At 49.7% G+C, this 27,474-nt stretch overlaps 1 protein-coding gene across 3 annotated transcripts in view; it reads left to right on the forward strand.

Moving 5' to 3' along the window:
• The window catches only part of GRK3 (G protein-coupled receptor kinase 3), a 115,148-nt gene extending 90,285 nt beyond the window's left edge, over positions 1-24,863 (forward strand). For all 3 annotated transcript variants that reach the window (XM_037052376.1, XM_037052375.1, XM_037052377.1), the window contains 10 exons: positions 969-1,063; positions 3,671-3,778; positions 8,764-8,830; positions 9,499-9,599; positions 11,702-11,768; positions 13,086-13,181; positions 16,766-16,928; positions 19,458-19,594; positions 21,602-21,715; positions 22,447-24,863. In XM_037052376.1, the coding sequence (XP_036908271.1) occupies positions 969-1,063; positions 3,671-3,778; positions 8,764-8,830; positions 9,499-9,599; positions 11,702-11,768; positions 13,086-13,181; positions 16,766-16,928; positions 19,458-19,594; positions 21,602-21,715; positions 22,447-22,608 (1,110 nt within the window). In that variant the 3' untranslated portion in view covers positions 22,609-24,863. The remainder of the gene's footprint in view (positions 1-968; positions 1,064-3,670; positions 3,779-8,763; positions 8,831-9,498; positions 9,600-11,701; positions 11,769-13,085; positions 13,182-16,765; positions 16,929-19,457; positions 19,595-21,601; positions 21,716-22,446) is intronic.
• The last annotated feature ends 2,611 nt before the right edge of the window (positions 24,864-27,474 follow it).

A 27,474-nucleotide genomic window follows, 5' to 3' on the forward strand; every position in this document is an offset into this window, starting at 1 on the left:
GAGAAGAAAAACATGTTATTTTCATTGAATCAGAAGTAAGTAGACACTGGCTGGCGCACCACTTTTTATTTTCCCGTGTGAGCTTCGCAGAAGAACAAAATGCATGCCGAAGGCCCATAAAGCGCTATTGTAATACATTTTAATTTACATCTGTAACCGGTTTCTAATCATCTCTCTGCTGTAGTTTTGTTTTCTAAGCTATTTAGTAGGCAGTGGTATTATTTAATTTCTATTCCAACTTAAATCTAATCACTCATGATTATTCATGCTCCCTTTTGATAATAGCAGGCCATCATTTTTATTTCAAGCAAAACAATAGTTGATCTCCAGCAGAAAAATATTAAGATGACTGTAATTCGATGTGTATCAGCTTGGTTTTTCACGATTGTGCCGACCGAATCTAATCTTAATGGGCACCCGAGTTGTGGTTGAAATTGCATTTGGTCACGTGGTCGGGCTCTGCGTCTACCACGCACCAACTAACAGAAATGACACTGATCGGGGCTGGCGTGGCACTATCTGATTTCCTAGGTCAGTGCTGGTGCCTCCTCACAAGACTGTGTTCTGTGCTTTGTGGCCTCAGAAGAGGTCCTTGCCGTTCGCAGAAGCCCCGAAGCCGGTGGCCCCCTCTCTGTCGAGAGGCACACCGTCCCGGCTGGAACGCCGTGCAAAGAGCACGCTTTCGAACTCGGCTGAGCTGCGGCCACAGCCCTCCCCTCTTCCCGCCCTGTGTTTCATTTTCTAAGAGGCAGAACCCTTAGCTTCTGCCATCACCTGTCTTCTGCTGAAGTTGACAGGAGAAATACTGCGCGTGCCCTACTCGGTTTTGAGAACCCAAAGCTGGAGTTCGTGTTTAGGAGAAAACCATGATAAAATGATAAGATACCAAGTGCCCATAGTTTTAGAAGTCTCCAAAGGCTCTGTGGCTTTGGGGGGCCTCTCAAAGGTCACCTTCTCTTTCTCTTTAGCCAGCAAATATCCTCTTGGATGAATACGGACACGTTAGGATATCAGACCTCGGTCTGGCCTGTGACTTTTCCAAAAAGAAGCCGCACGCGAGTGTGTAAGTAGCACGTTGACGCCTCTTTGCTTTGTTTCTCTAACGTTTTTGCCTCAGATCCCGACCTGGTTGTGGGTCCCCCCTCCATCCCCCAGTTTTTTCTTGCCATCAGTGATTTCCATCTATGATTGTGGCGGGTCAGGGAGGGGCCCGTAGCCTGTGATGTGGGAGAGAAGGTGAGAGCCGTGCGCTCTGTCTCACTGTCCATGGAGCACGGACAACCCTGGGTAACCTCGGAGAGACCCCGTGGTCTGTGGGAAAGAGGGGCCTCGGCAGCAGGCCCGGATCCCGCTGGCTCTGTGGCCCTGGGTCAGGCATTTTCCATCTTGGGCCTCGGTGTCTTCTGTACAGAAGGTGTCATGATAAACCTCTGGCAGCTGTGATGAGGAGAAATGTGGAAGTCAGTGTGCCAAGTGCAGGGGCAGCTTGTAGAGACCTCTGCAAGGATGGCCGGAGGTCAAGTTTCTCTCTCCATCCGCTTTTTCCTTCCTTTTCAAAATAGCGTTTTCTCTTCTTTTTTTCTGAAGAAAAATTAGGAACACTTTTTAAATTAAAAAGCAAACCAACCATCTACTTGCTATTCAAGCTTTTAATGCAGGCCGTGTTGTTAGATCTGAGAACCATGTCACCTTCCCACATGGCCACGCAGAGGAGCGTCCGCCAGCTCCCGGCCCCTCAGCAGACCCTGAGCTGTGTCCGGCGGGGAGGGTGCTGACACTGTCCTGAGGACCCCCTTGAACCCAGAATCGTTAAAATGACAGCAGTAATTTCCCCAGGCCGTGCGACACAGAATGTTTCTTTTATGTTACAAGTTCGTGTGGGTGGAAGTAGGGACAGGTGTGCAGTTTGTTGGAAAGCAGACAACTTCTGCTGTACTGTTTTCTTTTAAAGTGTATCATTCTTTGAAAACGGCATGTTATTGTCCCTCTCGAGCTGACACTCACCTCTGTGTCACGTGGTCACGAAGAAGCGCCCAGGAGGTGCGTTTCCGGTGCCCGCGTGCAGGGAATAAAGCGTAGACCCTGCTTTCTGTGGCCTGAAAGCGAAATGCTCTGAACTGCAGTGCGTTCTGAGGGCTGCGTTGGATCAGACACGCCTCTGAGAGCTGTAACCGTGTGTTAACAGTGGGCGGCCGCGTTTCTGTAAACAGGCTTCCCTCTTTCTGCAGGATCTGGGATGTGGCGATAGAGGCATTTTAGCCTTTGGACAGCACCCTGCATTTATTAAAGTGCTGGTTGTGGCTGTATGAGCTTCTGCCAGGGGGTTCGTCAGGCATTTTTAAGAGTCCTTGGAATTCGTGATGCCCCAGCTGTTTGGTGTGCTGGTTTCTTCCATTTAGTAAAGCCACAGCTGCACGTGCGTCCAAGGGCTCGTAGGAGCCAATCTCCCAGCGGAATTGACTTTCCAATGCGGGTTATTTCTTTCCCTGCAGAGCCCCCCCGCCCCCCCCCCCCCCCCCCCCCCCCCCCCGCTGTAACTCACATGCCAGCTCAGAAGGTGGGCTGTTGTCAGTGTTGGAGCAGCATCTGTGCGGGGGTGGGGTCGGGGAGATTGGTTTCCACGTTTAAATGATGGTGGTGAGGCCGTTACTTAAAAAGACTGAACACGCAGTGACTTCCTCTGTTTTTAGGTCAGGAAGGCATGCCTCGACTAAGGACGAAGGCTCTTGAGCCAGCAGCTCTGGGTGCAAGTCCTCCTGGCAGTTGTCCCAGCCTCATTTTTCTCCCTTGTAAAGAGGAGAGAACAATTGTGTTTACTTCACCCGACAGTGCTGAGCGTTAAGTCACCTGATTAATGCAGCGAGTATTTAGTCACTCTCGGCCACGTGCGAGGTGCTGGCCGTGCAGCGGGGCCAGGACAGGAAGGATCCCTGCCCCAGAGTTAGCGGCCCAGGGAGCTGTCCAGGCAGGGACCAGTGATGGGTCGGCGGACCAGCAGCCACAGCACTCTCCTTGCCCTTGGGTGGACGTCAGCTGGCTGCTTTCAATGGGTTGTTATTGTCACAGAAGACCCTGTAGGTCGTGCCTCTTGCCCACTTTTTTGTGGTGTGGAAACTGAGGTTCGGGAAAATTAGGAATTTGAACAAGGCCACATCCCTGGCACATTGTGGGGCCAGGATTAAAATCCGATTCTGTCTGACTCCAAGGAAGTAGCTCTGCCTTAGCACATGTGAGCACAGGTCCACAGGCGCGGGTGTCCCCATCCCTTGGGGGTCCCCAGCACTACAGTGCAGCCATCTGTTCATCGTCCCCCTGTTTCCCCCAATCCCATACGGCTCCTCACAAGAACTCTTGACTGGGCAGCAGGCCTTTAGCCGTCTGTGGCTGTCGGGGAGAAGGGACTAATGAGAGTCGGATTTCATCTCCTAGACAGTGGGCCAGTCTTCACGTCTATTTTGCATGGTAATGTATTTATTATTGATTCCTATACTAATGAAGACAGAAGGCATTTCCCCCCTGGGTGTGGGATGACTCAGGTTTGTGCGGGAGCTCCATGGCCCCCGTCCCTGGTTTGCCGTGGAAAGAGCAGTGACAAGACCTCCCGGTGAGCTGTTCACACTGCATCAGGTGGACACATTCTGATAATGCGCATGTCCCCTCTTCTCCCCAGGGGCACCCATGGGTACATGGCCCCCGAGGTGCTGCAGAAGGGGACGGCGTACGACAGCAGTGCCGACTGGTTCTCCCTGGGCTGCATGCTGTTCAAGCTTCTCAGAGGGTGAGTGGGACGCGTCCTTGTCTGGGCCGTCGTGGGCCGTGGGCTTGGGTCACCATCGAGAAGATGCAGGCTTTGTCCGGCCCCAGTGTTACTGTGGGGCACGCAGAGGTCTTCAAGCCAGTCGCTGCTCTGGACGTGGCTCTTTCTGCCTTACGGGGGTCGGGGGGGGGGGGTGTCTTTGTGCCCAGGGTTGCAGATAAGAGCTTACAGTTTGGTATTCCTGATCCATACCCTACTTAAATGTGAAATAAGACCGCTTCAAAATGATTGTTTAATTAAAAATAAAATGAGACTGCTTTGAAATGTTTCCATTGACACAACTTGTTTGAGAATAAATTTGAGAATAAGTATTATTTTAAAATGTGTGTAATTGAAGAATGTTGGATTTTTCCCCCTAGAAATTAATTACTCATGATTGTCTTAGGAGCTATGGGCATTTTGAGGTTACAAAAATGGATGAGGACCCTAACAAAGCCATTTTAAGGTGCACACTCTTTTTTTAAAACACAAAAATGAAATTGTGTAATTTTGCGTGCCTTATTTGGGTTATATCTGAATGAAATTGTGTAATTTTGTGTGCTTAATTTGAGTTATATCTGACCCTTAGTCCTAAAATATCAAAAATGGTGAAGTCTAATAGAAAGATGATGAAATGAAAGCACTCTCAAAGTGTGTTCTCATATCGAACATTTAAAAATTGTTAGTATTTCCATTACTTTTTAAGAATTTTTAGCGAATTTTAATAGAGACCTTCAGTCTTCCCAATGTAGTTTTGGTCATCCTTCACTCACAAAGAGACGAAAAAGCACTTTACGGTAAAAGTTCCTAGTCAAGGTTTTCCCGCTGGTGATTTCCCTCACCAACACGCAAGGCTGGTATTTGCTAAACTTTTTGTTTTCCCACTGGAAAACCTTGCTGAGCACCACTGCACCTTCTCGCTGTGTCCGGCACATCCTGGGAAGAGGGTGGGTCTGACTGCTCACCCCAAAACTGGGCTCCGAGCACCCTTGCTGCTTCCTAGGACTCATAGTCCTGTAGTTGCTCACCCTACTCGCTTGGAAACTGAAATTACATTACTGCCTAGAGAGCCAGGTCTTGTGGGCCCTGGATTGAATTATCTGTGGAGCCTGGACGGCCTGAATTCATGTCATCAGACTAGCTGACCTAATTAGAGAGCTTCTGCGAGGCTAGTCGGAGAAAGCCACTTCCACACGAGACCTCCTTCCAGCCCGGGGAGCTGCGCATGCTGGGCGGAGGCCTGCAGACTCGCCGGGGTCATGGCCTGGGTCTCCTCCGCTGGAGGCGAGGCTGGAGCCACAGAGTCCACGCCTGCGGGAAGTTCAGCGTGACGAGAACCGCGAAGTGGCTCAGCTGCTGAACACATCGATTCACAATCCAAACACTTGCAGTCAGACAATGCGGGGAGGCCTACGGGAGCCCGGTGGTTGGGGCTTTGTGCACACATTTACCGTGTTTCATATTGCCATTCTGTTTATCATAATGTCCATGTGTGTGCATGTACACATGTATATATGCGTTATCTGTGTGTATATGTGCATATATGTATACACATATATGTATATATCAGGGATGATCTGCCATAACTGTTTTTAAAAGATCTGAGGCTTTTGTTGAGTGACCGCTACACGGTCCAGCATTGTGATTGTGGTTAACATAGTGAGTTCGGTCTCGTTTGGCCATAATTCACATTCAGAGTCTGACCTGCAAGGTATCCGTTCCTTTGAGAAGGGCTTAGTGTGGGGCCTGGTTGAACCACAGTCAGTGCGGCCCTTGGCCAACAGGAAGAGGAGCCTTGTTGACAGGAAGACGTCCCGAGGTTGCTCACGAGGATGGGCTTGGACGGACGAGAAGAGAAAGGGCTGGAAATCCTGGCCCGCAGGGGAAGGTTGACGGACCGCCAGCTCTTGGGACACCCATCGTATTGATGGGGCGGAAGCCATGCTGGGGCTGCGCACCTTGAGGGTGGGGACGGATTTCCGGTGGACTCCAGAGCGGCCTTTCAAGCAGTGGATCCACCTGATGAAGACGGGTCCTATGTCACCGAGAGCAGGCTGTCACTCGTCTGGTGGCCATCCTTCTGCTCAGCCTGGCCGGGAAGGAGCCCCTCCTGTGTATACGGGTTGGATTCGGTGGCTCTTCCTCTCCAGGGTTTATAATTGAACAGCTGTCGTCCAGCAGCCGTTTGCCGGAAAGGACATGGCACTGAAACCAAAGAGCGGGGAAATATTTTCTGACTTGATTGACTTACATTGAATTTAGTAAGCGTTTATTGAGTACCTACAATAGGCAAGGCCGGGCTGGATGCCGTGGGGAAAGGCAGGGCGCGGTGGAAGGAAGCCACAGGCAGTCCTTAAGGACCTGGCACAAGAGCAGGTGGATTTACACGCCAGGATTAGGAGCCAGGCGGGCTGTGCCGGTTTACACGGTGGCCGTGCGCGGGAGCCACGCAGACATGGGATGGCCAGTTCTCCCCCGGGAGGGGAGGGCCGACTTCATGCCGATGTACATGACTGGTGTAGGCTTTGGAGAGAGGACGGCAACAGGAAGATGTGGGGTGGGAATGGACCTGCCTTCTATGGGGAGGGCACAGTGGGGACCAGGCTGCCTTTCCCATCGTGACCTGTGAGCAGCAGGTCGCCTCTTTGTCCGGACAGGAGGGTGTGCTGAGAGAGGAGGTGCGGAGGTTGGGCCGAGATTGAGGGGATCCCGGAATCCATGCTGTGGGGCCGCAGCTTTGTTCCTGAGGCCCAGAGACTGCAGGCTCTGAAGCAAAGGAGGCACCTGGTCGAGCTGGTGTGCAGTAAGAGGATCCGGCAGCAGCACAGAGTGTTGGTGGGATGGGGGTGGGGGCGTGGGCAAGAGTTCTGGCAAAGACAGGGCAGAGCTGCATCTGTAACACGGGAGTGGCAGGGCCCGTGTGCCGGGGGGGGGGGGGGGGGGGGNGGGGCGGGGGGGGGGGGGGGGGGGGGGGGGTGCTTGCTCACTAGCTCTGACTCCAGCTCCCTCGCAAGCCTCCCTCTGCCGCATGGAAGGTGTTTTAAATTTAGCACAGGGCATCCCTGTCAGGACACAGCTCTCCTTCTCTGCAAGTGTCGGGACACAGCCCTTTCCTCTGGCATCAGGTGCAGGCGAGGGCGTGGGGCCAGGAGCCAGAGGGGGGTCCTCCGGCCCCGCAGCCGGGAGCCACGCCGCAGGGTTCACAGAAATTCAGAGATGTCACACAGTCCCTTCCACACGTTCAGGAACTCCGTGGGAAGAGCTATGTCGAGCAGGAAGGCCAGAGTTGTGCTAAGATTTGATAATAAACTTTCTTTTCTCTGGACCCATAAGTGTGTTACTGTCTCTGTGTTTTTGCATGAAAGAATGATGCTAGTGTTTTTTTTTTTAACATTCTAGTATCTTATAAATAACAAATCAATACTGTTTGCTCCTGTATTCTACTTGCTTTTCAAATGCAGTAATCTTACCTTTTTTTCCTCGGAAGCAATTCGGGAGAAAAGAGTATTTCCGATCAAAATCAGTCTCAAAGATTAGCCTGTGTTTGCTTGGTACTAATTCTCCTTGTTTTAGATTTTGTTTTTTCCAAATTAGTGTTTTCAAGAGGTGGAAATTACTTTGTATTCCACTGCATGGTAAGAAAGGAAATAAAGTGTGAGAGCGCCCCCTCTTGTACAAAGTGAAAATTAAAATATTGAAGATGATAAATGCTCTGAAGGGTGATAACCTCGTCAAGAGAGGATTCAGTGTGTAACTTAATAATTCGGTAGGGTGGCCTGATCAGTCGCAGGGAGTGGTAGTGCAAAGATGAGTGGAATTTTAGTGTTTTTCTAAATCCCATTGATTTGTGTGTTCAACATCCTAATCCCCTTTATAGAGTTAACTTTAAAATATTTTACATAAAATCTCACCTCAGGTTATATTACATGTGCCTTATAAATAAGTCTATATATAGGATTACTAATTTTGCAGGCATGTTTCATTATAAGATTTAATGTCTCACTATTTAATTTTCAGGTACGTAAGTAAGGCCAAGGTTTTCCAATTTGCATGTTAACTAGTCTCTCGTAATGCTACGATTTCCTTTAAAAACTAGCCTCTCCAGAGTTTTAAAACTATGGGAAGGAGTAAGAATAATTTGTTTCGCAGTGTATGGAGCAGACACTCACTTTATAAAGTAAGATTCATCTTTAGTAATTTCACAAACAGTTCCCATGTGGGACACCCACTCTCTGCTGCCCCTATCTTCACGACTAGCACAGAGGTCATTTCGGGCGTCCCCTTGGCCATCTCTGTGAAGCCCGTGGCATGACGCCTGTCGGTAGGTGAAGAAATTGATCCTAAGGTTTACGTGACTGGCTCACGGCCAAATAAACTGCCAAGTCACACCTCGAACCCAGTTTGACGAATAGGGTTCCAGGTGTGACTTGAACCCTATTCAAGGTCCTATGAATAGGACCGGGTCTCCCGAAGTGAAAAACGAGAGCGCAGCCTCAGAAATCTCCGTGTGTCTCTGTTGTCACCAGAGGAAGGTATGGCCTGCAATGGCTGGTTCCTTCTCGGTCACGTTTTGGTTCGACCGCAGTTCCTTGGGTTGTTTGAGGGACTAATAACCATTTTTCTAAAAGAAATCATATGAAACTTATTATCTCAAATAGGTGAGCACTGTTGTGTCAATAGCTTTTGTCTCATAACTACCTGTTGGCTAGTTATTTCTCTGACGGTATTTCGGATTATCAGCTGGAGTGCTTTGGCCGAAGCGTGCGTTAGTGCCGAGGCGATCGGGCAGTTCTGACGGGCACACACGCCTGGCTCTTCCTGGGCCTGCCGTGTCTGGCCGTCAGCTTGTGGTCTGCGAATGGCAGATCTGAGGGGCTTCTGTGTTTCCGTCGAAAGAAGAGTGACAGAACACAGTCTGTACCCAAAGGTAGTCAGTGGTGGGTGCTGAGTGTCTTTCATTTCTGCAGGCACAGCCCTTTCAGACAACATAAAACCAAGGACAAGCATGAGATAGACCGGATGACGCTCACCGTGGTAAGGGTCTCAAAAACTCCTATTTTTATTCAATTTCGTGTTCCCGTTAGGACCAGTGTAATATTTTGCTCTCTTAAAATACGTAACTGGTCCTGGCTGGTGTAGCTCAGTGGATTGAGCGCGGGCCTGTGAACCAGACGATCACGGTTCGATTCCCAGTCAGGGCACATGCCTGGGTTGCAGGCCAGTTCCCAGCAGGGGCCAGTTCCCAGCAGGGGATGCACGATAAGCAACCATATATTGATGTTTCTCTTCCTCCCTCCTTCCCTTCCCCTCTAAAGACAAATAAATAAAATATTTTAAAAAATACGTAACTGAAGGCACAATCCCTAGAAGAATCTGAAAAAGAGAAAAAATAATAATGGAAGTAGATGCTGAGGCAAAAATCAAGACATGCTAACAGTCAGTAAGAAAAAAGTGCAGAAAATCAAGAACAAGACTGAGGAAATCAAACACTGAGCAGCACCAAGTGGGGAGACCCGATTCTTTCTCCCTCGCCTGCCCCAGCCTGTGCGTTGACTTTGGAAGTGATGAGGAACCCTTTCGTTTCTTAAGAGGAAGTATTAATTTGGGACGCATCCGTCCTTTTTGACGCGATCCTCGTTCCAGAAATGGTCTTCTCGGTCCAGTTGGCGGTGCATGTTTGAAACTCTGTTCTCTTCCCCCAGGACGTAGAGCTCCCAGACACCTTCTCCCCGGAACTGAGGTCCCTTCTGGAGGGCCTGCTGCAGCGGGAAGTCAGTAAGCGGCTTGGCTGTCACGGAGGCGGGTAGGCTGGCGCTTCTGCCTGTCGGCATCTTGGCCTGGGGAGCAAAACAGTCATTTTCAGTGTGTGTCAGAAATCCCTCCCGGTCCGTAAAAGTCTTCCCTTTCAATCCCAGGGGGCGGAAATCGCGGGAGAAATACGGGTATCATTTCATGTGCTTTGTAATTGATGAGTTGAAGGAGTCGTTGACTTGTTAACTCTCAGGATCGATCACGTTGGTGGTGAAGCAAACTCTGACATTACGTGACTCATTTGGTTAGGTTTTAATGATGGTCAGCACCGGCTGGTGACGATTTCGTCTGCGCCTGTGGCAGTGTCACGTTCTGACCAGGTTCTCACGTGTCTTCTTCTCTGCTGTGTAACTACCATCTTACACATGCTTTCTGCCTGTCCCCTACCTGCCCCCCAACCTCCCCCCACAAAAAGGAAAAAAAAACCAGGAATACCTGGAAGCTCATAGAAGACTTAACACAGACCTTTCCTGTGTTTCTCCCCACCCCAGGCTCTCTCTGCATAAGGAACAGCTTTTAACCATATGTTATGTATGTGTGTCCTATGTGTGTGTGTGTATCTTAAAATAGCATATGTGTATGTGTACATATTATATGTATGTTATACAGCTACTTATGTAGCTGCCTATATAATATACGTCTACTATAATAGATGACAGTGTGGCTCCCTCATTACTGTCTACACAGCCTTTCCTTTCTGCCACCTCTCAAAATAATTGAAACATTGTTTTTGGTGCCTCTTATGCCTGACTTGTGTAACTTTGAGTCACAGACTTACCCAGTGGTGCCTTGTTCCGTCAGTTACAAACGGTGTCTCTTAAGTCCCCACTTTATAAAACTAAGGTTTTGCCATTCCTGTCTCTCTTTGTCATCTTCTCTCCTACTGACTTGTTTTTGTCATTGTTAATTTTGGTTTTCCTGTTTGTTTGTTTGTTATGTTTTAAGATTTATTTATTTATTTTTAGACAGAGGGGAAGGGAGGGAGAATGGGAGAGAAACATCAATGTGTGGTGGCCTCTCACGCATCCCCTACTGGGAACTGGCCTGCAGCCCAGGCATGTGCCCTGACTGGGAATCGAACCAACGACCCTTTGGTTTACAGGCCAGGACTCAATCCACTGAGCTACACCAGCCAGGGCAGGGCTTATCATTCTTAATTTTTATTTTTACGTGGTCAACTTGACATTGTTTACTCTGTATTCCGTAATCACTGTCCGTCTTTATGCTTTGCACATCAGCAGGTTTCAAAAGTTGTAAACGAAGAAGTAGTATTTACACTACAAGGCAACCTAAGTGTTCTCATTGCGTAGTTTCTAAGTGTTCTCATTGTGTAGTTTCTAAGTGTTCTCATTGTGTAGTTTCTGCCACGCCTGGTACTGAGCCCTAAGTTCCTTGGTGACGTGCGTGTCTCATGCCCTCCAGGAGGAAAGACACTGCTGCCCCTCCCGAGTGTGGCACATACGGTTCTTTTAGATTTATAATTTGATTCAAAACAAATATTTGATGCTTCATATTTCTATCATTTTATCTATGGTAAGTCTAAGGCATTGCTGTAAATCTCTCTAATGCCTAAATCTCCTTAATTCTCATTTAAATTTGTTCTCATGGTTACAGAAAAATAAATAAATATGTGTATAATCTGTGAAAACTCCCACACTGGGATAGATGTTCCAAATAAATTATCATGTGGGATTGTATTCCTGCCTTTGACATGCAGCCTTTCTAAATACCACAGTGTTCCCGGCCAGAGTGGCTCAGAGGGCTGAGCAGCGTCCAGCAAACCAAAAGGTCACTGGTTCGATTCCCCGTCAGGGCACGTGCCCGGGCTGTGGGCTTATACAAAAGGCAACTGGTGGCCGTTTCTCTCCCTCTCTTTCTCCCTTCCCCACTCTAACATCAAAAGTAAAAATAAAATAAAAAAACAAACCCATCACAGGGTTTCCTGTGTTGCTGTGAAGGAAGTATTTTTTACTTTCTCTCTTAAGGAACTGGAGATAGTTGTTCCCCTGTGTTCCGAATAGTGGGCCGTGTTTGCAGAATATTTCTGAGGCTTCCAGACGCACACTCACCACTGCTATGCCTCTCTCCCCCCAGAGCAGAGGAAGTAAAGGAGCACAGCTTCTTCAAAGGCGTCGACTGGCAACACGTCTACTTACAGAAGGTACTGCCTGTGGGACCCCACCGCCGCCCCCGGCACCGCCATGCTCCTGGGTGTGCTTCCCGGGTCTGTCCCCATGGTCCCCCAGCTGCCCTGCCCCGGCTTCCCGTCCATAGTGTCCTTCTTGCTCTCCTGTCCAGGTGTGGCCAGGTGGTGGACCCCCATGGGGGCCACTAACTGCCGCCTCTCTGTTTCCCAAGTTTAAACATTTTGAAAATACGTTGTGTATAAATTAATAAATGGTGAGATAGAGCCGTTATCTAGCTCATTCAAATGTCTGTATAATTGAGACTTTTTTTAGCTTTAGCTCATCCTTTTGACTTCTTATCTCAGTATGTGACTGTACTTTTCTATTTTTTTAAAGATTTTATTTATTTATTTATCTTTAGAGGGGAAGGAGAGAAGAAGAGAAACGTAAATGTATGGTTGCCTTTCATGCATCCCCTGCTAGGAGTTGGCCTGCAGGGAACCAACCTGCAACCCAGGCATGTGCCCTGACTGGGAATCGAACCACGATTCTCTGGTTTGCAGGCCTGTGCTCAATCCACTGAGCTACACCAGCCAGGGCTATACTTTTCTATTTTTTGATGTAAAAATGTACAGGGACCTTTGTTGTAAATTTATACACACTTTCTAGCCCAGTACCACACAATGTAAGAACTCACATGATAGCACATCAGCATGGTTCCCATTCCCTATTTTAAGATAGTTCTATATTCTCCTTGACAAGGAAAACACCCCAAGCTAAAGGTGGGTTTTTTAAATGTTGATTTTCAGCTTTGGGCTTGTTTTTGCATGAACTGAGACTGTGGAGGAGTAGTGGTCCATTAGTCTGTTTTTATATGAACTGAGACCGTGGAGGAGTAGTGGTCCATTAGTCCTGCCTGATCAGAGCGAGAGGCCAGGCTTTGGTTCGGTCAGCGTCAGCCTCGGGGCCTGGGTGGGTGTCACATGCGCTGTCTGCCCTGCTGAACTTGAAGGCCCTGGCCAGTGAACCTGGTCCCGCATCACCTGGCAAAAGGTGCATCCTTAAAGTTGAGCTGGGAGGGTGTGCGGTCTTGAGCTTCTATTACACTTATTAATTTTTCAAGACTTTGGACGTGAGTCTTTTTTTTTTCTTAAATTTGTCTAAAATCTGAGGTCTTTGGGACCACTGAGTGTAGCAGCTCACCTGTGGAGCAGGTAGCGTGCTTTGCGTGGGCCTCACCGCGGTGCTGCTGAGGGAAGCGTGCTGGATCTCCCGCTGCCTTCTCTGCCTGCAGCGGGGGGTGGGGTCTGGGGTCACCTGGTAACCGAACCTCATTTCTCTGGGCCTCCCAGTACCCTCCACCCTTGATTCCTCCCCGGGGAGAAGTCAACGCTGCCGACGCCTTTGACATTGGCTCCTTTGATGAAGAGGACACCAAGGGCATCAAGGTACACATATGATGTTTGCTTTCAGTTGTCTCAGAGGGAGGGGGATTTATCTTTCAGTAGAAATCAGGCTGTGGTTGTTTGAGGATTGGCCCGTTTGTGGGCTGTAACTTACAAATGAACATTGAACGTTTGAAGAATGTAGAGGTCAAGGACTTAAATTAGTTAGAAACTCAGGAAGCTTTTGGGGAGGCTAATAACATTATGTTTGATAAACTGCACCGTGGTCAGGTTTTTACCGATTTGCCTATATTTGTGGTTGAGGAACTCGAATGTGTAGGAAGCAGGAGAGAACCAGACGTGGGCAGCAAGCACACACCTTCTCGTGCCCGAGACCCAGCCATGCCGCTTCTTCCGAGTGTTGCTCCCTCTGCGTCAGGACGAAGGGCGCAGACTGCGTGAATCACGTTGCATTTGGCAATCTAAAGTGAAATAATCACTTTTTAAAAATATTACCCTCTGCATTTTTCAAACTTTTGTTCATATTATTATTATTTCCCCAAGTAGACAAGTTCTAATTAGAAACCATGAGTCATGAGAGAACGTCGCCCCCCATGGGCTGCAAAGTCATCGTGTCTCACTGCAGGTCGCGCTCTCTGTCCCACTTTCACTGCTGCCCCCGGCTCCCTCCACGCCCTCCTGGGGCTCCTGGTCTCCCCTCAGCTGCCTGCATTAATAGCCTTGTTATCTAAGCCCCCCAATTTTTCAATTTTTCCTACCAAGTAGCCCCACCTCCAGGAGGCTGCAGTGCTGTTAACACTCACAAACACACCAGCAAGGTGCGGGTAACAGACTGACAAGCAGAACACCAGGGCCTCGCAGGGGCTGTGACTAGTGATGCACAGACCGGAGCCAAGCAGAGCATCGGTGCAGATGGGGTGGGCACATGCTGGAGGAGACTGGGAGGGTGCTGGGAAGGCGAGCAGCCAGTGAGAAGCAGCCAGTGAGAGCAGCAGGAGGAGGCTGAGTGCTGCGGGAACCCAGGTGGGGGTGGCAGTCGGGGCCGAGAGAGGAGGAACTGAGTCGTAAAGGCAAGTGGGGTGTTTGTAGAACCAGCTTCCCAAGAGTGGGGTGTTGGGGGAGGAGAGGTGTTGAGAAGGTCAAGGCCACCTCTGTGGTCTGGAGTAGTGGCTCCTGTGGGGGACAGCTGTGTGATGGGGACCTGACATGGGTACCACTAAGGCATCCTTTGTGTCATGGAGGAGCAGCGCCAGTCGGGGTGTAGGTGCCAGCCCACAGCAGGGCTTTGGGGAACCACCCACTTACAAAGTTATCCAAAAGGCCTGCTACTGTCGTGGCAGAATTGTACCATCAGACACACTACCTTCCATCAATAAAATGACTCTCACAGTGGGGGTGGGGAGGCACGCACATTGTGAGGTTAACAAGAGCTTCTCGTCCTGGAAAGTTCGTAAACCATGACCTGGGCTTTGCAGCCAGACAGACTGGGCTGAGTCCGCACTCATTAGCCGAGCGAACGGGGGCCGTTTCGGTAGCCTTGTGCGCCTCCCTTTTTGTCCCTGGAAAGCGACCGCTTTTGTTGCCAAGGGTCTCTGAGCATAAACGGCGTAGCCTGTCGAAGCCTCCCGGCACATTAAAGTGCTCACACCAGGCGCTGCTGTCACCACAGTTTGGTGCTTGGCAGCCGGAAGTGGTGTGCAGCTGGGCCGCAGCGGGGACCCAGGCGTGGGCTCTGGAGAGCCTGGTCCGCAGGGGGCTGCATTCGAAGAAACTATCTCCTCTTTATCCTTAGAAAGCATCCCAGATGGTAGATATTTTTTTATAGAAGCTCACAAATAAAGAGAGATGTTCTTCCTTGTTTTAGTCATTTTTAGCAGCACAGGGCGGGTCACACAGATCAGGGCTCTCTGAATAGCGGCAGGTGGCGTGGGCTCGTACATATGGCAGGGCTGGCCATTTCAGAGCAGCTGCTTTGGGAAGGAGTGTTTTCACTTCTGCCCACTCTCCAGAGTCTGTCCCAGTGTCCCTGAGCCCAAGGTGCTCTTCCGGCCTTGGGGTTCTGACAGCCCAACACACACACACACACTCACACACACACAGGTACACACCTCGAGTGTTCCCTCTCAGGACAGCTGAGCCTTTCAGCTCAGGGCTGGGTCTGGACATCCGGAGAAACCTGAGAGTAAAGCTCTTTGAATCCAAGTGCCCCCGAAATCAGCACGTGATTGCAGCGGGCTGGGGAGAGCAGGTGGGGGCACCCCGGGTCGGGCCCTGGGCGCCGTTCTCCCCTTGTGGCGCCGATCGGCCCCAGGCTGTGGGCAGTGCCGCACCCTTGCTCAAGCCGTCTTCTCCTTCTGTGAGTAACTCACCTGTTGCAGTACCGGTCCAGCGTAGCTGTTCCTCGGCCGTGCTGGGCTCTGTCCCTGTAAGCCCGGTGGTAAGGTGAAGGTGCTGTCAGTGGAAGACGCACTAGATACACCCAGCCTGCGGCGCGTCATAGCTTGGCCCAGCGTCATAGAGAGTCTTCCTGCACACCCCTCGCTCTGCAACGGACCAAAAGTCAAAATGTGAAGCAGGCTCCTACTGAATGCGCATCACTTTCACATCCTCGTAAAGTCGAAAGTTCATTAGGTCTGACCACTTAGGTCGGAGACTGTACTCACCTCTCTGGCAGAGGAGTGAAGAGTTCAAGTTCACAGCAGGACTTGTGCTTTGGAGGGACACGTGCTGGTTTCTCTCAGGGGCTCACCAGTCCTTCTGTCACAACGCTGTGGCCCCGACGCCCGGAGCCATTTTCTTCACTCGCATCAGGGCGCAGCCTCACTGGGGGGTGGGGGGATGAGGCGGTCTGAGTCAGCGTTTGGAGGAGAAACGGTCACTCGGTGCAATTTTTACTGCAGCTCCTCGGGGAGGCTGCTGTGCTTTGCTGTGTATAATGTGCACTTGTTCGCCCAGATATTTGAGGGACAAACAAAGATGCTCATTATAGTGACCCCGTGTGTAGTGCGCACCCGTGGTTTTCTGTGTGCATCATCACACAGCAAAATACGAAGTTGCCCAAACTTGCCACACGCACCTTGAGCTTTCTGCTCAGACGTTTGACGATGTTGTTGAACTCAGACCAGCTGGGAGGTTCATGGAATGAAAGGTAGATTCAGCCCCCTTAGGTTCTGTTTTCCTCACTTTTCACAGTAATTGAAGGTGGTTAGAAAAGTCTTCCCGCTTTTCCCCTTTCATTGTTTCTAAAAACTGTAGGAGTCTCTTTCCAGTACAAAATGTACGTGCCATAAGCGATACTTTGTTTTGTCGTCAAAACCTTGTAGTCCTTCAGCTAAAACCCTATGTGTGCGAGCTTTCGACAGCAAACTGTAATGAAGGTCGTTAAGGAAATCGGTGGATCTAGCTGACCCGGGGGGAGGGAGGGTGCAGTCACTCACCCATCACGGCCATTCGTGGGTCCTGGCGGCTTGGCTGTCATGAGCAGACTTGTCACGATTAATCACATGTTCTGAGCAATTACATGCCACGGTCGTGTTTGGTTCCTGCATCCGGCTAGGGGACTTCTGGCTCTCTTGCCTCTGTAAGTGTGGTAACTCACACACGCCTCGATGTCTTCCATCACGCAGCTCCTGGACTGCGACCAGGAGCTCTACAAGAACTTCCCGCTGGTGATCTCGGAGCGCTGGCAGCAGGAGGTGGTGGAGACCATTTACGAAGCTGTGAACGCGGATACAGATAAGATCGAGGCCAGGAAGAGGGCTAAAAATAAGCAACTCGGCCACGAAGAAGGTAAAACAGCTAACGTCTCTCGAGATGCTCCTAAGGCAATGGATTTTCAAAATGTCTTGTGAAGCTGAGAAGGTATTTGGGTTACAGAACGCTGTCCGGTGGAGAGGGGAAATGTCACGAGCTGTTTTAGTTCTGTCTGTCTTGGAAGGATTCGGTATAATGTTTCAAAGGCCGCAGTCAACATATAAGTGAAAATGCGTGGAGACGGTCAGCAGTGTTGTTAGCGTGTCCCCCCCGGAGCACTGGGGGCTCCTTGGGAGGTTGTCCCCGAAGGGTGAGTGTGGCAGGGACAGGGACAGGGCCAGCGTCCGGGGCGTGGGGCCCGTGCACCCGCTCTGCCGCAGGCTCTGCCGCCACCGCCTTGCCATGCGTCATCATTTTGGAACAAGAGGCCCGCATTTTCATTTTTTGCGTGGCCCTGCAAAACATGTGGCCGGGTCCTGGTGAGAGACTTAGCGTTGCTTGTTACTTGTGAAGAGATACACATGTGTTAACACTCATATTGCAAACAGCATTAAGAAATGCCAACTCCTATTTGTATTCACAATAGTCGAGTACCCTATTATGATTTTCAAAGTAGAACACGTAACATCAAATATAAAATGGATCATTGATTCTTGACTCCCTAAATATTGTCTCGTTGATTTTTCTAAGATTTCATGGCTTTTGGATGTTTAACTAGATTGTGTTGTGATTGATGGTTATGGCAAGATACCTTTTTGTTTTGCCTCGTAGCAAAGACCTCTTGGGGTTCGCTTTGTGTCACAGGATGACCCAGAACAGTTTCACATTGTGGTGACTGTGGTGGGGGCGTGGGAGCATCCAAGTGAGGCCTCACGCGTCTTGCCCAGCATTTCCCAGTAGCATTTGTCACCTGCTGAGAGACGTACCCTTGGTCCTCACTGAGTCGCCCCTTGCACACAAGCCCCCAAGTGCACCGGGGGGCCAATCCAGCCCTTCACCTGTGCCCACCTCCCTTCTCCAGGAAAAGGGGCTTCACCTCTAAGCTCTTCTGTAGAGACAAGGACTGTTGAGGTCACCCTGGACGGCGTTCGCTGTTGCAGATTTCACCCAGAACTGATGACGTTCTGTCAACAGTCCTCTGCCCAGGGAGAGCTGCGGTGGCACCAGACTCTAGACAAAGGAGACAAAAAAGTGGACCTTCAATGACCTGCTGAAGTGTTTCCTTTTAATTAAAGCTATAATTAGAATGCCTAACAAATTAATGAGTTTATCTTCATGTGTAAGGAATTAATGTGGGCACAACCAGGTCTCGGATGAAGATCTCAGGAGTCACCTTCACAGAACAAAGTAGTCTCGGCTTAGATCTCTGAAGTAAAGGTGCACAACTTAGACTTCAAATACACTTTACCAGTGCAGACACTTTTCCGTTGAGATGACGTGTCAGGATCGCGTGGCGTCTCCGCTGTCCCTCCCCAGTCCGCCCTCCCGGGGTTCTTTGTCCGCCTGCTCGCATCCCCGGGACACAGTGTGGGCGTGGCCTGCATGCCTGTCGCCTGCATGTCCATCTCCCTCCAGAGTGGAAGCTCCCTGAGGGCGAGCAGCCTCGTCTCTTGCTCACGGCTGAGTCCACAGGGGCTGGAGCGCGCTCAGCACTTCGCTGCTCACGTGCTAAGGCAGAGCAAACCACTTGACCTGACCCTTTTTTTCTTGAGAGACAATACTTCACTATAAAAAGGACTCAACGTGAGTGTACATTAGCTCGGTCTCTGTCCCTAGCCGTCTGTTTGAGAGATAAATACAACCTTAAGTCAAGGAACGGACAGTTTTGAACCTTGTGTTACTTTGGCCTCGTTGGGCATGAAAAGTCCCACACCACTATTATTTAGGGAAAAAAGGTAGATTAAAGGGAGGCCACAGCCCCACGTAGAGGCAAAGGTTCTTGGGGCATCGCGTGAATCCAATGACGCCCTATTCTTCAGTGGTCATTAGCTACGTGCACTGAAAAAGTAGTTTCAGAGCAGACTTTTGCCTGCTCAGAGCAGTAAGTGGCCATTGTGAGTCGATCAGAAAATTGAGAGGCGACTCCTTGAAGTCAGAGCGAGAGCTGAAGACACCTGTTATTTTAAATTCCTAGTTCCCATGTGTGCAGAGACTGAAATAATGATTTCCGCAACCCATGCCCAACCAAGGCCAACGAACAAATTCACAGGCACAGACAACAGTACGATGGTTCCCAGAGGGAAAGGGGGCCGCGGGAGGCGTAGTAAAGGGCAGAGCGGGTCAAACGGATGGTGACGGAAAGAAATCGGACTTTGGGTGATAAGCACACAGTGCAATACATGGAAGGTGCTTTGTAGAATTCTGCACTGGAAACGTGTGATGTTACCAACCAGTGTGACCCCAGTAAATTTAATTTACACATTTTTGCAAAGAAGAATGGTTTCTGCAATGCGTACTGCTAGAAATTTGACTTTTCCAGAAAGGGTGTAATTTTTTTTTCCTATGACTAATGGCAGACACGGGCTTCAGACCCTGTTTAACTTGTGGATATTTTCCATTCCTCAGATTACGCTCTGGGGAGAGACTGCATCGTGCATGGGTACATGCTGAAGCTGGGGAACCCGTTCCTGACTCAATGGCAGCGCCGGTATTTTTACCTCTTTCCAAACAGGCTTGAATGGAGAGGAGAGGGCGAGTCGCGGGTGAGTCTCCTGCTTATCGCCACGCCCTTACTGCCACTGTATCGATGCCGGATGGTTATTTCGCATTGCTGGCGTGTTCTGAAAAATAGCCTCCAAGCTCTGTGCTTCGGTTTTGACGTGCATGCGTGCGATTTTGCCATTCAGACGGTAACTTTGGGACTTCTGAGTCCAGGGAGGGGTTCTGTGGTGTCTACAGATAGAATGTGTTGTTCAGTGAGGTCCGGAGCAGACGGGTCGGGAGAAGGTTGGGGAGCAGGTGGGTAGATCCACAGAGAGAGAAAATGTCTAGGACTTTGAGTCAAACGGAGGTGTTTAAATCCTTTGCTGGGTGACTCGGGGACTGGGAGGCCATTACACTGACTCCCTGAACCTCAGTTTCCTCATCCGTAAAGTGGGAGTTATAGAAAAGGTAACAGCTGTTATACTCTTTTGCAGATTCACCTTCAGTGAGGTGCTATTTAAAAAAGCCATTTAATATGCTGCAACCTTTGTGGGGTCCAACTCATATTTTAGGAAGGAGGAGCAGGGGCGTAGAGAGGGAAGGTCGGGCGCCCACGACACAGCTGGACGGTCCCATGCAGGGTGATCTGACCAGGACGTGCCTGTGCACTCAGCGTCTCCCCTGCACAGCTGGCCTCCCGTAGCGGGGGACAGGAGACATGAGGGAAGCGGTGCTTGGGCCTCAGGCAGAGTCACCAAACCAAACCTCCTTTGTCCCTGCCTTGTCGGACGCGTGTGGGTGGGTTGTCCACCACAGACCGAGAGGTGCAGCTGCTCTGTACGGTCCTTGTGTGAGCCGATGATGTTCACGAACAAGTGAAAAGCAGTTCTCGGTCCACGCTGTCCCTTCTAGCAGGGCCAGGCAGCATCCATCAGCCGCCTACTGAGTGAGGAGCCCAGGGCTTGTTGCCATGGGGAAATGTCTCTGCTGTTGGTTCCCAACGTTAAAAGCATGGCCGATGTGTTGACTACCCCAGCAGTGCCCATCTGTCCCCCAGCGGTCAGCAGCGTGGGAAGGAGGAAGCCCAGACCCCGTTCAGTTGCCGTGGGCTATAACTCAGGTGCTCAGTGTGTATAGGTCTGTGTGCGCTCAGCACCTGAGTTATGATTCATATACAATTTATTATTATTATTATTACCATTATTATTATTACGTGTAATTCTGGATAATGAGGGCCCTGGGTACACTAGGCACTGCTGTGCACTTTGACCAGAAATTGTCCCACTTTTCAGGATATCTGAAGACTAAATAAAAATCTTCCTTTGCTTAACATCAGATGCAGTAAGTTATTTAGTTCTAACAGAGTTGATGTCCAGTGTTCTGTGTGAGAAGCTACATAACACGCGTGGGTGGGTTGGTAGGTGTCAGTGAGAAAGAAGCAGGCGTGAGCGTGATGATGGTGGTGTCTCCGTGTAGGATTCCTGGAGCGTTTAAACACGTAAGATGGTGAGGTGCTCAGGACACCGTAGCATTCCCCTTAAACACCAGACCTCATGCGACAGTCTGCTAAGGATGTCGCCTGTATTTACTACATCACTCTGATGTCCTCGAAGCAGCGGAGCTGGGGCCCTGGCCTGGCCGAGTATGTTCTGGGCTGCTGTTGAACCGCAGCCTCGCAGCAGGCCCCCCGGCTCCCGTGAGTCCCAGGGAGCACTCCCTGCCCCTCGCTACTCGGCTGGCGGAGTCGAGATGAGCGTGTGGTACGGAAATCTGTGGTTCTCGGCCACTCAGACACCGGCCCATGTGCGGTGAGCAGCTGTGCCGTTGGCCTCACGCAGACGCCCCCTTCTTCGCGGGGGATTTTTTTTGGGCTGTTACTGTTTGAACTCTTACGTGTGCCCGTTGTTGGCCATCTCGCCCCACTTGCAGAACGTCATCAAAGAAAGAAAAATGCCACGTTTTTTTCGTTTACTTTTCCTGAGTTGGCAGTTTTCAGTATTTTGTATTGATTTGAGTTAAGTCTTGAATGATTTGAAGTAATGGGTGCTTTTTATTTTTATGATTAGCAAAATTTGCTGACCATGGAACAGATTCTGTCTGTGGAAGAAACTCAAATTAAAGACAAAAAATGCATTTTGTTGAGGATAAAAGGAGGGAAGCAATTTGTCTTGCAATGTGAGGTGAGTTTTAATTATTTTTTATAGGTGCAATTTAGAACACTATTTATCTCTCCATCTATCGACCTTCAGGAAAGATGGCTGCTTGGTTCTAAAACGTTTTCTTACTCCATGCTTTGTCACTTACAAACTTAGTAAGAAAGCCCTCGGTACAAAGTTTGCAACAAATTAAATTATTTTAAGAGAAACAAATGTGAGCACATGGGAGGAGGACCTATACGATTAATTTGATTACCCTGTCTGGAAACTCTGCCCAGTTATTATTAATAAGGGCCTAGAATTTTATTTGTTACATAATTTTCCAGATCTCTCAGCATGTTTGCATTACAGGCTGGTCTATTTAAATAAACCAAAGATACCAAAGTGACCTGTCGTAGATGCAAAAATGTGTGTCATGACCTCATTACTACCTGTGAAGGTCTGTTAAATTTGTCAGAACCCCTCAGCTACAATTGTTCCGACTTGAGTTGTTTTGGAAACCAGAGAACGTGGGTAATCTCTGAACCGACGGAGGCGGTGGTCTCGGTGGGGTTGTGCGAGCGAGGACCATCTGCTGGGTGTGGATGCCGTTCCCTTCTCCACAGGGACCCCCAGCTGGTACACCGCCGAGGGGAGAGGAGTCCAGTGCGCTTTCATGGGGGGGCCCCCGAGGCCACTGGTCCCTACCAGCAGCGTCCACGTGTCTTGGCACAATGCGGGGTACTGTCACGACCTCTCTGTGTGTTTCCATTTAGAGCGACCCCGAGTTTGTGCAGTGGAAGAAAGAGCTGACGGAAACGTTCACCGAGGCCCAGCGGGTGTTGCGGCGCGCCCCGAAGTTCCTCAACAAGCCGCGGCTGGGTGTCGTCGAGCTCTCCAAGCCGCCCCTCTGCCACAGGAACAGCGATGGCCTCTGACACCCAGGGCGGGGACCGTCCTGGCCCGGCCGGGGCCTTGCGGAAGTCCACACCGGGTGTCTCCAGCCCTTGAGGTGGAGCCTTTTGGAGAAGGACGAGGAGCAGAGGATGGATCCACTCCTTTCCGGGGTCTCCCGCTGCTGGGGAGACCGTGGACGCCAAGATGCTCCTAATAGGAGTCGCGACCTTTCGCAGGCCGGGGGTTACCTCCCTCCCCCACCTCCATCACATTGTCCACACGAGAAACTACTGAAGAAGAGAGAGTTTTTTCTTTGCTACACACTCGTTTTGGTATCTACGAACCTCGAACTTGAGATGATTCCTGCTTATCACTTGGATTTTTATGTCTGATATCAAACATATCTTCGACTTGCCACGGTGGAACTTAACTGTGTTGGGTAATCGATTGTCCCAGTGTGGCCATGTTTTGCCCGTAAACGGTCACTGCTGGTTTTGTGTGTGTCTGCTGCGGACTGCCGCGGGTGGGGGCTGGCCGGGCGCTTCTTCTGTGCGCCTCAGAACCGACTTCGGGTCCTGGGGCTGGAAGCTGAAGGCGTATCCTGCGCAGGTGGCACTGAGGCCCCCGCAAGTGCGGGTCTGCCTCTGCTGGGGAACCCTCAGTCTGCAGGGAACAGAGGGAGCCCCCCTCAGAGGCTCCAGGGGTCCCTCAGAACCGAGGGCACCCGGCAGTGCATCATCGGAAACGTGTACAGCGATTCTGAAGGAGGGGCAGTTGGGTTTTAAATTCAGGGCAATAATGACTTTCAGAAATCTTTCAGAGTTTGGGGGTGCGTCTGTTGGGTGTCCACTCTCAGGCTGTTGTGCCACATGGTAACTCCGGATCCTCCTGCCTGACCTCAGAAAGCATGTCAGCGACGGATGCGTAAGGGAAGAAGACTGTTTCACCTTTTAGTATAATTTAAAATGAATTTTATCGAAAAAGAATGAATGTGTCAAAATGGGTGAACTGTGTTTGTGGACTTTCGTGTTGTCGTTTATGTGTCATCGGTGACTGACCCTTCACCCCGGGTGGGTGGGGTGGCGACAGGAACCTGGGGGCGTGAAGACTGTCCCCTGGCCCCAGCAGCATGCTCTCCCCGGCAGGTGCCCTGCCCTCCTCCTGCCCAAGTGAATGCTAGCCGAGGAGGACAGGGTGGTCCCAGCGACATCCTCCAGGTTGTCAGATGACAAAGTCGTAACAACGGTGATCTTGAAAGTCCACGTACTCGTCCTGTCCTCAGTGCCGTCCCCTGTACGTTTCCAGGTTAACTGCTAACAACACACGTGACTCGCCCTGCCAGTCGTCCTGTCCTCGGTGTTCTTAGCGGTTCCCCGTCTCCCTGCATTTCTGTGCTGTGTTCCCTGGGAAAGAGAGCACTGTTTGAAGGAAACTCTGTTTTGAGAGTTGGGGAGGTAATTACTGAAAGAGTCTTATTTTTCATGGGAGTTACTTTGGAAAAGAAATTTGGAGGGTCACTGTCTATCTCAACTATTCACTGGAGTTTAAACTAACACACACATTCTGCTGTCAAAAAAAAAAAAAAAGGCCAAAAAGCCCCCTGAGACAGAAGGGCAGCTGTTCATTAAGAGTGAGCGTGTTCCCAGGCGTGCTGCCGCCCCCATCACCGCAGACACATGCCCGACGCACGCAGAGTCGAGGCGTCTCTGAGCCCCTCTGCAGAAGGCCCACCGACCCCCTCAGGGCCTGGGTGTAGCGTCCCGCATTTCCTACCCAGGTCATGAGCTTCACCAGCTCGCTTTTCTTTGGAAGGTACAACTTTTGCTCAGGAGTGGAAGGTAAGGTTAAGCTCTTCTAGAAATTTAGAAATGCTCATTAGAAATGTGAACTGGAAGACTTATCTGAAGTAAGCTTTTACGTTTCCCCAGCTCATACTTGGTGTGCAATGGCGTGGCCGAGAAGGATGTTATATGGGTGGATGGAGGTCACTAACAGTGCTCTCTGCCGGGGTGAGGGGGGCAGCTCGCTCAGGCAGGGCTCTGGGGTGTGGGGCTCTGGATCGGCAGTCCTGCGGAGGCCGGTCTTGTGCCCAAGGCCCTTCTGGTGGGCAAGAGTCCTTGCTGCTGGAGGGAGACACCCCTGGGTGCCTGTGGGCCGGTCAGCACCCAGTGCCAGCATTGCTGAAGTCCGTTGGCATGGAAGTCCGGGTGTACGTGGCTGTTTCGGGGGGTTTTAAGTGTTATTCCCAGATGTTTGACCCTTCCCATGTTTGGACCATTAAAAAAGAAATTCTGCACAGGTTGTCTGGTTATTTTAGAGATGTGTATACGAGTATGTATAAATGGTTGGGGTACTTTAACACTGTCAAAGAAGATGATTGATGTTATTTTTATACAGTGATGTTATAATAAGTATTTAATAGAGGAATCAAAGCAAAGTCTAAAAATAATAGATTGCTTAAGCTGCTATACAATATATATGGAGAGAATTTAAAACTTTCACGAATCTGAGGTTACTTTTTTTAACCCAGAACACACTCTTTGGTGCATTTATCCCTCCCGTCGGTGGGGCTCCTGATGTTTTTCCTTTTTTTTATATGATGTTTAAAGATGATGTTTCAGCAAAACTTCTAGAAATGAGCTGTGATGTCCCTGTGGCCACAGCTGTTCCATCTGACGGGTCACTTCACGGAAGTTGCTGCTTCAGTTCTGTGTCTGAAAAGGAAGGGCCAGAGGCCAAGGCGCCCTGAGCAGGCGACGCTTCTGCTCGGAAAGCCAGCCGTGGAGCCGGGGACGAGGGAACAGACCCAGGAAGACGGCACCGGCCGACGGCGACCCGCTCTAGGCAGGTGTATTTTGATGTGCAGTTTGACACGCACCATAACGTAGTAGGAACCGTTGTTTTAAGGCCCTCGTTGGCCATTTAAAGAAATGTCATTTTCCAATTAACAATATGTTCAACTAGATTAAAAAGGCCAAAGTGTGCTTTTTTTTTCTTAATGATTTTTTACTTCATTCAGAATTATTGTTGGACCAGTTCAAGACATTTGACTTGTCAGTGCAATTGATTTTTCTGACGTTTCAAAATGTTAACCTAGAGAGAGAGAAAAGCAAAATTCTCAAAGTCGGACTTTTTTGGTTGATGTAAGCGTGTAAAAAAAAAACAAACAAACTTGGAAGTGTCTTGGTTTAAGATCATACGTACCTTGTGTGGTTTAATCATACATGATTTTTTTCTTAGTCACATTCAGGGACGTGCTTTGGTGTCATTCAGAGATGCTGGATGAATTAACTGCTCCCTGTCTGGGCGACGGACCTGTTTGTACCCAGAGAGGAGCTGGGTGTCCCTGGAGTCTGTGCCAGGTGGCGGCCGGGGGCAGGTGGACTGGGTGTCACAGAGAGAACAGTGGGAGAAATGGGGAAAACATCATTCCCTTGCCACCATAAAGCACCTTTATAACGGAGAAGTTGACTAGTGGTTATTTTGAAACTTGGTCACTTTATTTTTGAACATGGAGCTGCTGAAGTTACGAAGAGGCCCTTTGCTTTCTCCACGACAACACTCTGTGGAAACTACGTTGCTGCCTCGTGTCATTGAGCATCCTCGGGAAGGCGCAGGGGACCCAGAGCTGAAGCCCCGCCTCGGTGTGTGTGCCTTGCGGCCATAGGGAGAGCCATGGCGTCCGGGTGGCCGTGGGTGCTGGGTGCACTCCCCTGTTGCCCAGTTTCGGACACGGCTGCAGACCAGTTGAAATTGCAGTAAAGCCCTGAGAATAACAGGACTGTGCTTGCTGCTTAAGCCACACCCACTTCTAGAGTGAACTTTGATTGTTTACGTTTTCAAAACTCTTCTTTCTGAAGATCTAACCTGGTAAGGTTGACTTCAGAGGCTGGAATTAACTTAGATTCATCTTAATATGATTTTTTAAAAAATCCAGGCCATATTTTAAAAATTTTTATTGTAGAATTAATGAAAGTTGAACTCTGAAATGATAATCCTTCCTTTTCTCAAGTCAGAATGGGCTTTAGATTTCCTTTGTCCTCAGAGATAAAGAGTAACAGGTTCCCTCTCCGGGTAGCATCCGAAAGCCTGAGGGTACCAAGGACCAGCCGCCTTGCCACCTCGGGGGCCCCACTCCTGACATCCCTGGGTTGGCGCTGATTGGTAAATGCGGTACCCCACATTTTAAATTGCCTTTATTCAAACACACACACACTACAGAAATGGGTTAGCAGTATATGCATTTCATCAAAATATAGGAGAAAACCTGCATTTTGGAATGAAATAATTCATGCTCTTAGATTTAACTCTCCTAGCCTAACAATCTCAAAATCATCTCTGGAAACTGGTAACGATGCTTCCTAATATAAAACGCAAGGGTACAGAGTGGGGAAATACTTCTAGCCGTCTGTTTATATTACAAAGGACTTGAAATTGGATTTGTTTCTCAGCTGGTTGTGTTCCGTGACGTATACATTGTACATGGTCTATAAGCGAAACACTGGCTATTTGTAGTTTTCTTGTTAAATTGAATTTTCCTGTGTTTTAATGAATTAAATAGATCTGGCTCTTTCTGGTTAACATAAAGATTGCTCAACTACGTACATATAAAACGAGAGTTCTGTTTTAGCACTAAAGCACTTTTTGTTATTTATTGACTCCTTCGGTTTGTTTTCATTGGAAACATTCCCTATCATTTCGGCTCCTTTCTATTTCTGTAGTTCGTAATTTAAAGAAATGGCAGTCCTTTCTGTTTTCCCCAAATAACGTCAAAATCCCGCGTGCAGCAAGCGGGACACACGTCTCCCCACCGCCATGAGCTGCTTCTCCCAACAGCTCACCCTCCGGTCTGTGCCTAGAGCAGGGTGCACTCCAGTGGCGTCCGATGGCGAACACGTGGGAGTCTG

This window comes from Sturnira hondurensis, unplaced genomic scaffold (genome assembly GCF_014824575.4).
Source record: "Sturnira hondurensis isolate 20B ecotype Veracruz unplaced genomic scaffold, ASM1482457v3 Scaffold0007406, whole genome shotgun sequence".
Lineage (NCBI taxonomy): Eukaryota > Metazoa > Chordata > Mammalia > Chiroptera > Phyllostomidae > Sturnira > Sturnira hondurensis.